This window comes from Marmota flaviventris, chromosome 19 (genome assembly GCF_047511675.1).
Source record: "Marmota flaviventris isolate mMarFla1 chromosome 19, mMarFla1.hap1, whole genome shotgun sequence".
Taxonomy (NCBI): domain Eukaryota; kingdom Metazoa; phylum Chordata; class Mammalia; order Rodentia; family Sciuridae; genus Marmota; species Marmota flaviventris.
This window is the reverse complement of record NC_092516.1, coordinates 28,949,677-28,961,585: the sequence shown is the minus strand read 5'-3', so window position 1 is coordinate 28,961,585 and position 11,909 is coordinate 28,949,677. Positions and strand designations below refer to the sequence as shown.

Here is an 11,909-nt window from a genome sequence, read left to right as displayed (position 1 = left end):
CGGTCACTTGAGCATTTCCTCCGCTGCAGGAGCCGGATGTGTCTGCTCCAGCTAATAAACCACTTAGGGACATTTGCAGGTCACAGAGGAAGGCACCTGGGAACCCAGCCAGCCCTCCTTCCCTAATCTTCTGTCTCAGAGGGCAAGGGCCCTGCACGTAGCACCAGGTGCCTCCCAGCCTCCCCTCCTTCCCTGGACACCCTCCCTTGGCTCGCACTGTCCCCAGCCTGCCCTCTGGCAGCGCCATGTGGCTCCTGTCTGGGCATCCTGCCAGTGTCCACCTGGCACAGGTGTCCTGTTCCTCCACCAAAGTCACACCTCCCCCAGGAAGGGAGCCACCAGGATGGCTCTCCAACACCTGGGTGTCACTGTCCTCCCCTGACAGCAGGGGACACCTGGAGGATAGAATTACCTGGGCCATCTCTGGCCCCCTTAGTGCCTGGCACGAGGCATGGCTGATGGCCAGCAGCTGTGGGTGCCCTGAGTTAGGTTGGGGTGGGGTCTGCTCTGGGCTGAGTCAGGCTGCTCTCGGGAACCACAGCTTCACACACACTTCCTGCCCCTACCCCGTCCCACGCTGCCCCACCTGGAAGTATGGACTAAGGTGGGCACAAAGTTTCGAAGTTGGACCTACTGGGGGACTGGAAGAAGGGGAAGAGGGTGGCTCTCAATCCTCCATCCAGGAGGAGAGGCAGCTGGGGAGAGGGGCCACCAGGAGGACGTGGGGGTGATGGACAGCACACCTGGACCTGCTGTGTGGGACCTTTGGTAGGAGGAGTGTGGCTGGGCAGGGAGGCCATCGTCACTATCCACACATTACAGATACGGAGGCTCAAAGAGAGATTTGCTCTGGCCTGGGTGACAGCTGGCCTTGGACCTTAAGCCTCAGCCCTGGTCCTGCCCCCGACCCCAGAGCCTTCCCAACAGAGCCGGACCCGTGGGCACAGGAAGCCTGCCTGGGTGCAGGGTGCTGTAGTCGAGCAGGAAGGTGTCGGGGTATTTATTTCTGCCAGGGACTGGTCCAAGCTTTGGGGTAAGGACACACACACACACCCCACCATCATTTAGAGCCACCTCTCTAGGATCCAGAAGCTTCGGGGCTGTGCAGCCTGGTCCAGGCAGGAGGCCGAGAGGTAGCCAGGTGCCCCTGGAGTGGCTCATGAGCCCCCCACAGCTGAAGGGTCGCCCATGTGGTGGGTGCTGTATCTTCCCATGCTCAGTGGCTCCTCTGGGATCGAAACGGGAACGTTCCTGCAGCTTTCGCAGCTTGGGTGGAGAGAGAGGGAGAGAGGATGGCGAACAAAGCGCCTGATTGCAATCCCAGCCGTCGCCTGGTGCCCCACAACATCGAACAGGATCCCTCTAGAACCTTGTTCCCCCACCCTGCCTCCCGGGGGCCTGTGAGATGCAGCCCCTGACTCAGCCCCTGATCTCACCTGCCTGCCACTCTCCTGCCCCGAAGCCTCCCCACCTCCCTGCCACCCCAAATACCACCAGGAAAGGTGTCTCCTTTTCTCAGGGAAACCTTACAGACGCCCCCTCTCTGCCAAGTCCCAGCCTCTGAGCAACTCCCAGCACGTGCTGAAAGCAATCTACCTTCCCAGGGTGTCGCCTTGTCTGCTCGCAATACCAAAATCTGCCACCAGGGGGCGAGCAGTGCCAGCTCGGAAAGTGGGTAGGTGTGGAGCAAAGAGGGCACGGAGGGAAGGGATAATGCACACTCACTCCCATCCCGCTCCGGTGCGTTCCCAGCAGGAAGGATGGATCACTAGCTCAGAACCCAGGGGTTCTGGAACCTCAGGGATCCCGTGCACAATTTATTGTTAGCCCTGTCTGGCCTTTAAGGAAAACCACCCCAGCAGAGGGCCCTGGGAGGTGGTCCCAGCCCTGTCTACTCACTAGGCTTGTGTGAGCATGATGAGGACAGCAGCCAGGAGGATGGCCAGCAGGACCGACAGGATGGCAATGATGACCACTGTGCCTGCACTCTGGGGCCCCGTAAGAGCTTGCAATACCTGGGCTGGGAGGATGATGGGCCACATAGGAAGAGGACTTCATTTGACCTGCGAAGGGGGCCCTTGCACACACAGCCTCTGGACCAACCACCCTCCACCTGAGCCAGAAGGAGCACCTGCAGCCGGCAGAATAGCAACATGCCTCTGATTGACGGGGTCTGGCCTAGTGCCCCAGGCCCCCCGCTCTCTCTAGGAGCCCCCAGCCCCTACCATTTAAGCTGCTCATCTCGCCCCCTACCTTGCTGCAGGCGGGTCTCCTTGGACCATTCTGTCTCAGCCACAGGTCCCTCCTTGCTCATTACCAGGAACTTCACCCTAACAGCAAACCCAGTATTGGGGGTGGAGCCCTTGCGTTCTGAAACCCTCGGACCCTGGTGCCTGACAATTTCTCCCCTCAACTCCCAGGCATAGGAAGAGCATCCTGGGGTGGGAAAATGGGGCCTGGGCTAAATAGCACAGCCTCAGAGCCCAAGAGGAGTTCACATTTGGCTGTGTGTTCTTGGATGCATCTTCTCCTTCTCTGGACCTGTGCCCTTTGAGAAATGTGTGGGGGGTGAATTAGACTCTCAGCCCTAAACATGAGTGAATCAAGCAGTTGATGAAGGGAGACGGGGCTGAGGAGCATAACGCCCTGGACATGCAGAATGTGTGGGAGAAAATGATCGATCCAGCCCTGAGTCCCAGACCACCAGTGGGGACTGGGGCTTACATTGGGGGCCCATTGCTCCAAAAAGATAGGAGGATTCACTGAGGCATCCCCAGCCCCTTCTCCCCGCCTCACACTCCTACTGGTACAACAGGGAACCCAGGTGTCCCACCGGAAGTTGTCAGGGTCCGGCTTGGCCCAGGCAGGAGCATCCCCAGCTCAGCCGGGACCTGGCAGCTCCCCTCACCTGTAGGGTCCCGAGCCCTGCAGTGGGTGATTGCAGCCCACTTTTGTCCAGGAGCAGTGTGTATCATTGCCCACACGGAGGACAGGGAGCTGCTTGCTGGCCTGGCCACCACGCCGGTAGAGCTTCTGGTTGGCCCTCAGTGTGAGGTAGTAGCCCTTCTGGGAGAAGTTAGCGGGGGCAGGAATGTCCTTTGTCTTCTGTGGGACAGTGAAGTTCTGGATGGCTGAAGGTGACATGGCCAGTCAGGACTCCAGCCCTGTGCCACCAGGCCTGCAGACGACCCTCCCGGGCCACACCCCCCACCGCTCCTGTGTCCCCAGCTTTCCCTCACTCCTGCTGCTCCCCACCCAGGCCCGCCCATTGCACAGGGGAAAACCAAGGCCTGGTGGCCGTGGTACCCACCGTTGCTGTGGGCCACCACCAGCCAGATGGGGTCCGAGTTAGAGATATTGAGGTCATCGAACAGGCCCAGTGGTTGCTCAAGCGTGAAGGTGGACTGTGTGAGCTTCCCGGCCAGGGTGACACTGGAGAGCCGGGGCACGTAGCTGATGTGCTCTGGGAAGGGCACAGGGGAGGGGATGCAGGAGCCTGAACAGGGCAACCGCCCGGTCTGAGGGGGAGACACAGGCCTGTCTGGGCAGCCCTGGTCTGACAGAGATAGGGGCTCTTCCTGGGAGGTCGGGTCGGGCTGTGCTCAGAAGGGCTCCCTGGCAACTCTGTGCCCCATGGGCCATGGGCAGGTGGCCTGAGTCCAGCCTCCCTTAGGAGCCTGCTAAGGGTGGGCACTGTGGGAGCTGGGAGGGAAGGCCATGTCCTCCTCCCACCTGTGGGTCTCCGTGTGATTGGCAGCATCCAGGAAGAGCAGACCGAAGCACACAGCATTCCCCCACCAGGTGTGGGCCTTGCTGGGGTGAGATTCACGTCTGGGGGACCGAGCCCTGGGCTAGACACTGCTCCTGACGTTCCAGGTAGCCAGAGGAGCCCCTCCATCTCTATCTACCTGGTCCAGGTTGGTTTGCTTGATGGGAGAAATGGATGGCTTGGGAGGGTGAGGAGCTGACGCACAAAGGTCCCCTGCACTGAGACCCAGAGATAACCCTCCTGTGGGGACCATTGGCTCTGGGGCCTGAAGCTGGTTGAGTCTAGAACATTCCTCTCTTCTCCACCCAGTTCTCTTCCAACTCCCACTGAGACCCCAAGTCACCTCCCACTGAGACCCCAAGACAACTTCTTCTCTGGGACCTCCACCCCCTCTGGGCTCCCCTCACAGCCTCCAATGCCAGAGGTGACTCAGGATTGGCAATGTGGCCTGTGTCCAGCCTTGCAGCTGGGGGGCTTGGACCCCCTCCCTCCTCCCTGAGTGCCTTCAGCTCCCCAGCCCCAAATACTGACACAAGCAGAAAGACCAAGTGGGCTCTCATACGGGTCTCAGCCACCCACCCCTCCAGTCCAGTTCACTATGTCTCACTGCCACTACATCAACTGCACAGGTTTGGACTAGAACCTTCCAGAACCTTCTAGCCTGGGAGGGTGCTTGATTCCTTCTTTCTCAAGGCCCTCAATACTCTCTCAGAGGCCCAGGAGACTTTGCATACAATAGGCACTTAATGTTTGCACAACTAGGGGAGAGAAATAGAGCGGCAGAGATGAGGGTGACTGTATCTCTAAGCCCTTCTAGTTTGGGATCCTTGAGGGCCTCCTGGGGTTTGCAGGGGTAACCTGCGCTCCTGGGTTTCCATAGCGAAGGAAGGAGGAGGAGGAGAACCATTTAAGAATTCGGGCATGGGAACCCCAAAGGAAGAGAGCAAGCATTGTTGCTCCCCAGTCCTGGGGAGAGGGGCAGGTGCTGGTCCGTGACTGCTTTAGGTGGTCCTTCTTCCCAGACCAACGCAGGACCCAGTCCCCAGACCAGGGAGGCAGGGAAGGGCAGCCAGGGAGGAGACTTACCTCCCCGAAGCCTGAGGCTCTGTGGGCACCCCTGCCTCAGTCCCCGGCTTCACTCACCCAGGCCTGTCCCCGGTGGGACACCAATAAGCTGCAGTAACAGTAGGACCAGCCACCAGGACTGTACCCCTCTGAGCCTCACGGCCAGGCCCAGCATCCTAAGGTCTGTCCGTGCAGAGTTCTGTCTGCAGTGTCTGCAGCTGTCTGTGCTGGGCCGGGGGAGGCTGCTTCCTTCCATCTCAGCTGCCCCTCCTGGGTGCCCCCTCCTCCCATAGAACTGGTCCGACAGGTTTGGGGGCAGAATCTGCAGGCCTCTGTGGATTTGGCCCCACCAGGGTGGGGTCTGAAGAGAAGGATCGGTTGCTGGGGTGAGGCAAGCCCAGACACCCCCACCCCACTTCCAGGAGGGCCTGGCCTGGGAGAGGCCTCAGAGGAGGAGGCCACCTGGGCTGCCCCAGGGCCCATCCTGCCGCGCCCACCTGGGCGGGCACCTCAAGCTCAGTGAGGTGGGAAGAGGTTGACCTTCCCTGGCCACCAGGAACTTAAAGGCTCCCCCAACCCACTGCTGCTTCCTTCCTGAGGCACCCAGGGCTCCTCAGACATCTGAGCCCGCCGTGTGCCCTTCCCCAGCCGGGAAGCACCTCCTCTCCAAGGAGAAATCCCCCACCCATTCTACAAAACCAAGTCCAGATTCCAGCTCCTCTTGGAAGCCTCTGCAAAATCCTTCAAGCCGGCTTCCCTGACCTTCAAACAGAATGACGCCCTTCTTTCTCAATGTCCCCATGGTACTTTCTACCAACTGGTCTTCCTGTGGCTCAGCCATATGCCGCACACCCTCTCTGGGCAGATCCTGCATGGGGGCAGGAGGGAGGCTAACTGTCTGTGGCAAGGGGCCAAAATTGCGACGTATGCAGTCGAGGGGAGAAATAAAGAGTGTCCACGTACTTTTGCCCCTTTCAATGCTTTATTCACTCAAATTACTCAATACAATTTCACTCTATAGGTTCTTAATCAAGAAAATGACAATCCTTAATGCTAGGCACTGCAATAGACATAATCAATTCCACAGCAAACAATTCTAGATTAATTCTAAGCACTGCAAACACACTTCATCATGACAGGCTCATGACAGACATCCCCTCTGCATGCTGAGTTCAGAAGTCTTGAGCCTTAGGCTTTATGTCCAGCAGATACACACTGACTCAGACCGCGGTGACCAGGTCCGGAACCAAGGCAGGCTTTTCCTGGCATGGAGTGGACGACTGGTTGAGGAGGGGGTCGTAGGGAGGAGTTGCAGCTCTCACCAAGGTCCAGACGAGGCGGTAGAGTTTGAGAGCGGTGAGGATCACGCAGAGGCTCAGAAACGATGACAAGTGATGGGATGTCATATCCTCATCAGGCTCTCCAGCTCGAGTGCATCCTTGTTTCAGCTGGCTGAATCCCTGCTCATTTGCTCTAAATTTTGGGGCTTTGGACCCCCCTTTCAATCCTTACCAGTTACCACTGGATTTCTCAGTGACATCATTTATCCTGGGGTCAGAAACATCGGGTCTGGTGGCTCCACCCTGATCTTCTCGCCTTTCCCTCTTATCAGGCGAAGACAGCCTGCCAGGGGCTTCACTCTGTTTATCAGGGTGAGGGGAAGTGACTTGTTTGTGGCCATACTGGAGGGCTCTGTGGCTGTGCCTGGAGAGACTGCAGGGTTTTTTAAATGGAGTTGCTTAGGCTCAGGCCTAAGGCCATCCTAACACTGTCCTAGACCATTCCGGCTCCTGTGGCAAAATACCACAGACAGAGCGGCTTAAACACAGCACAGATTTATTTCTCAGAGTTCTGGTGGTTGGGAAGATCAAGATCCACAAACACTTGAACGGGATCGACTGTTGCTTACCCCGTGCTTCCAAAGTAAAATATTCCAGTTAACATCCGATAATTACCCAGTGGGTTTTCTGTGACCGACCCTTCACTCAGGCACACTAGCAGAATGCTGAAGATTTTCCAAGTTTTAAAATGGTGTCTCTCATCAGGGATGGACTCCACCCCCGAGTACAGGGGCCTAAGCCAGGACTAGATTCCAGGGAAGAGCTGCCGAGGCCCAGCGGTGGCTGAAAGGGTGCTAACCTGGGGTGAGCCTCAGCCAAGGCCCCAAGATGAGAAGAACCTTTTTTTTTTCCTTGTTTTAATTTTCTGATTAACATGTAGTAATTGTAGATTTTACTAGACTCTGTGTGATATTTCTCTCTCTCTCTTTTTTTTTCTTTCTTGCAGTATTAGGGATGGAACTCAGGGCTTCGTGAATGCTAGGCAAGTGTTCTACCACTGAGGTTACACCCCTCTACACACACACACACACACACACACACACATTTTTTAATTTTTTTTGGGGGTACTGGGAATTAAACTCAGGGGTACTCAACCACTGAGCCATATCCCCAGCCCTACTTTGTATTTTATTTAGAGACAGGGCCTCATTGAGTTGCTTAGTGCCTCGCCATTGCTGAGGCTGGCATTGAACTTGTGATCCTCCCGCCTCAGCCTCCTGAGCTGCTGAGATTACAGGCATGCGCTCCTGCACCCGGCTACTCCCTCTACATATAAGGAAACATCTGGTGCTTGTCTTTCTGTGTCTGGCTTATGTCACCATATATACCATAGACAGAGTGGCTGTGTCCTCTGTCCTCTGGTTCCACCGGTTTTGCTGAAAATGACAGGATTTAATTCTTCTTTATGGCTGAATAAAATATTATGTGTAGATATACCACATTCTCTTTACCCATTGGTCCACTGATGAGCACCTAGGTTGACTCCTAGCTACTGTGAATAGTACCACAAGAAACACGGCATCAGGTGTCTCTTTGGTATGCTGATTTCATTTCCTTTGAATATATACCCAGGAGTGGGATGGCTGGGTCATATGCTTTGTTCCCTGTTTAGCTTTTGGAGGGTCCTTCATACCCTTCTCCCCATTGGCTGTACTAACATACATCCCCAACAGCACACAGAGATCCTTTTCTCCACGTCCTTGTCAGCATTTGTTAATTTTTGTGTTTTGATCGTAGCCATTCTAACTGGGGTTAGTAGTAGCCATTCTAATGGGGCTCCCTGCTCCGGCCCCCGCCCCTGTGGTCCAGCGGGGGTCAGAGTTTTCCTTCCTCCTCTTCCTCCTGCGGGTCCCCTCCCAACAGAATCCTAAGACTGGCCTTTGCCAAGAACCTTGGGAGACAGGAGGAAGTGAACACGGGACAGAGGAGCACAGAGCACGCGCAGCCTGAGGTTCTCTAGCCTTGGTGATTTGATCAACGTGGTCTGAGGGGTGGCCCAATGGCTGTGGCCCCAGTGAGACCCTGGGTTGATGTCCAGCCCCACAGAGGGAGAAAAAAAAGATCAACAAACCAGTTTGGGATGTAAATTAATTCTACAAGTAGTGTCCTCCCTGGAGGGGGTCCATCCAGGTCCCGGAGAGGGGGACTTCATCTCCAGATATCAGGGTCCTTGATATACGTGATGGAAAAGAATTTCTAGACCCTTCAGATATCGAAGCACAGAGGTTTATTTAGGAAAGCGAGAAGTACACATTCAAGGGAGCACGTGGGCCATCTCCAGGGTGAGAAGGGCTTTTGGAGTCTCGGGCTCTTCTTTTACAGGAAATTTGTTGAGAGTGGGCAAGGGAAGGTGTGTAGGGATGAGTCTGGTGACCAAAAGACCATATAGTGGTTTGGCGATTTCCAGGTGCCTTGGGTTGAGTCTTCCCCATTAACTGATCAGTAGATATCACTGGGAAAGTGTCCTGAATTGTAAGTTTTGAATTGCCTTTTGCTGGATCTATTCTAAAAATACATGTATTCATGGACTAACAGGGCACGAGGCAAATTTTCATAAGGGTGAGTTTCCAGTTAACTTTAAAATTGTGATTAAAGATTTGTAGATTTCCTAGAAATTTGGGAGCACTAGGGCTAGGGGGACTCCTGGCAATGACGGTGTTAGGAATTTTAGCCCAAGCCTTTCAGAATGAAGTCATAATCTCCTTTTGTCTCCTTCCTACCTATTTTTTGTTTTCTTCTACCTCACAGGCAGTGATCCAATCACTGTATAAAATAAAAAGGAGCCAGGCAGGGTGTCATATGCCTGTAATCCCAGCAACGCAGGAGGCTGAGGCAGGAGGATCGTGAGTTTGAGGCCAGCCTCAGTAACTTAGTAAGACTCTGTCTCAAAATGAAAAAAAAAAAAAAAATGCTGGAGGTGTGGCTCAGTGGTGAAGCATCCCTGGGTTCAATCTCCAGTACCAAAGCATAAAAAATAAAAAGTAGGTGCAAGTCACTCAGTGGCTACAGCATTATTTGGTGAGAGCCTCTTTTCTCCATTAAACTGACGCCAGAGGTCAGACCTGTTTGTCCCCCCAGGCCCACCCCTATCCTCAGCTCTGGACGTAGGATCTGGCACATAGCTGTGCCTGATTATTACTTTTGACCTATGCTATGTCTGTGTGTCCTACGTCCTGCTCTGTGTGTCTGGCCAGGTGGATGTCATCTTGTTTTACAGCCTCAAGCAGAGAGAAGACCAGGATGGTATGGATTGTGGCAGGTGTCAAATTTCCCCCTGGGTCTGGATGTCCCCAGGTCCAGTGAGTACCAGTGTGAAGGGAGTGGGTTCTAAGCATCCAAGCGGAGCCAACAGGGTGTCCGTGCCAAGCCTTTTTAGGACCTGCCTTGCCGAGCACCTTGGGACTGACTCGTGAGGTAGGATGTGGCTCCCCGCACCTCACCCAGGAAAGATAGTTAAAGGTTCCCAAAGGCCCGCCCAGTCTGGGGTCACCAAACAAGGCCCCATCTCCATGGCAACCAGCATGCCCATGCTTGGAGGAGGTGCCCAGGGTACACTGTGCCTTCCAGGGGTCAAGAGTCTCCACACATGAGCAGGGAGAGGGATGCAGGGCTTGGGCTTTGGTCAGGGAGGGGAAGGAGAGCTATCAGTCCCTCCCCACTCCACCAGGCGCTCCTGTCAGCGGGGAAAGACCTTTGAGGCACCTGGGATCGTAAACCAGAACGCCCTTTCTTCCAGTAGGGGAAGAACTCCTTGGTGAACCTCCCATGACTTATGGAGGGTCTACCAGGTGCCAGGACCTGTGTGGGCCCAGCCTGTGAGCAGAGAGCTCTGAGGGGAACTTGGGGACTGGGAAAGGCCAGGACCTTATCCATTCACGATTTTCACAGAGTCATAGGTGCCCTGCTCCATGCCAGTGCAGTGGTACCTCAGGGAACAGAACCCAAGTCCCACCCTCATGGAGTGGACATCCCCAGGGGGAGGGACCACCATTGTATGAACAAATTCAGGCAAGATGGAGCATCAGCTGCCAAGGAGACAAAAACCCAGGACTAGGAGGTGAGCATGGTGGAAGGCAGGGGCCATCTTAGGCAGGGAGTTCTTGGGACCTCGCCAAGGTGGCATATGAACCAGCAAAGGGACAATCATGGAACACCTGGGAGAATGTTCGACAGTGACAGGCTCAGCAACTGCAAAGCCCTGGTTCCCCAAGTGCCCCCCAAACTCTGAGCCTGCAAAGAGTGGCATCTGATCATCCCCAGCTGTTGTGGGGTTGGACTGGGCTCAGCTGGGTGGTTCTTCGGCTCCATATGGTATCGGTCTGGGCAGCTCATGCAGCTATATTTAGCTTTGACCTTAGCTTCACTGACGTGGTGTTTGGGATGAGTGAACAGCCCAGTGCTGCAGGGTCTCTCCCCCTCTCTCTGTTTTTTAATTTTCTTTCCCCCTTTCTCTTCATGAGATTTCTTATCACTCAGGGGTCCAGCCTAAGCTTTTCTACATAGCAACAAGAATTTAAGAGGGAAAAACTGGAAGTTGGGAGGCCTTTATGGGCTAGGCATCCCTGCAACAGCACATCATGGCCAGAGCAAGCCGCCGTTCAACCCAGGGGCAAGGCAGGGGAGGCCACTCCTGATGGGCAGGGCCGTGTGCATATGGATATGGGTGGATATGCTGGGACCCACTCTTGGAATAAGCCATGGTGGCCCCTGAAGTGGGTTTGCTGGGGTTAGCATAGTTAGGGTTAGTTAGGGAGCATGAGAAGGGGTTAGAGGTGCCGTCAGCAAGGTCAAAGGATGGTACAGATGGCATGGGGCCATTCAAGTTTTGTCAGAACTGTGACTTTGGCCATGAGAAGGAAGTACTGCAGGGTCAGAGCAGAGAAAGACCATGACCCATAAGAATTAGCAGGGGTCAGGGATGTAGCCCAGTGGGAAAGCACTTCCCTGGCATGTGCAAGGCCCTGGGTTCCATCCCCAGTGCTACGCGCGCGCGCGCGCACACACACACACACACACGCGCGCGCACACACAGGGTCCCTGTGAGGGACAGTGCCAGTGAGGCCATGTTCCCTCCCAAGGCTCTGGAGGAGAATCACCTATTGCGTTGGGCCTGGGGCCTGCTCCGATTCAGTCTGATCTTATTGTAACCAAAAAGGACTCTATTCCCAAATAAGGTCACACCCACAGCTTCTGAGTTAGACATGGATTTGGGGGGAAACACTATTCAATCCAATTCAGGGGTAATAGCTACCAGGGTGCCCAGGGTGAAGGCTGCTGCAGCGGTCAGGGTGAGTGTAAGACTGGAAGACGCCGCACCGCACTACGAATGGGAGACAGCACACGACACAGATCACCGAAGAGGTTCCGCTTTATTACAAAAGGCTGTGGGTTTATATAGGTCTAAGGAGAGGTAGCAGGGCTGAGGTAGATAACAGGTCACCCGTTTACTGGCAAGCTCTTCCATATGTCAGTTCTGGAGCCCAAGAAGTTAATTCTTATTGGGGATAAGGCTTCCCACCAGCAGGATTTGAACATGGGCGCCGGCGGGAACGTTTCGCGCCAGTGAAAGAAAAAAAGAGGAGAAAGAGGGTATTTAGGCGCTATGTTGGGGTTTTTCTCTGGGGTGCTGCTGCCGTTATATGTTTTCCCAACACTGAGACAGGATGGTGGCAGCAAAGACTTTCTAAATTCATTTTCAATGCCAGTGTTTTGCAGACGTCTGAGCTTGCAAAAAG

The 11,909-nt window shown here is 54.9% G+C and overlaps 1 protein-coding gene across 1 annotated transcript; it reads right to left on the bottom strand.

Moving 5' to 3' along the window:
* Positions 1-1,157: 1,157 nt before the first annotated feature.
* Positions 1,158-5,009, bottom strand: LOC114106131 (uroplakin-3b-like protein 1). Its single transcript, XM_027952945.2, has 6 exons — positions 4,913-5,009; positions 3,311-3,463; positions 2,909-3,131; positions 2,254-2,330; positions 1,900-2,020; positions 1,158-1,266 (listed from the first exon to the last, which is right to left on the bottom strand). The coding sequence occupies exons 1-6, from the start codon at positions 5,007-5,009 to the stop codon at positions 1,158-1,160; spliced, it is 780 nt and encodes a 259-aa protein (XP_027808746.2).
* Positions 5,010-11,909: the final 6,900 nt, after the last annotated feature.

Coding starts and splice junctions, on each gene's coding strand:
- LOC114106131 (XM_027952945.2), bottom strand. CDS start 5,009: ATGCTGGGCCTGGCCGTGAGGCTCAGAGGGGTACAGTCCTGGTGGCTG. Junction 3,132..3,310: donor GGTGGTGGCCCACAGCAACG/GTGGGTACCACG, acceptor TGTCACCTTCAG/CCATCCAGAACTTCACTGTC. Junction 1,267..1,899: donor ATCATGCTCACACAAGCCTA/GTGAGTAGACAG, acceptor TCTCCACCCAAG/CTGCGAAAGCTGCAGGAACG.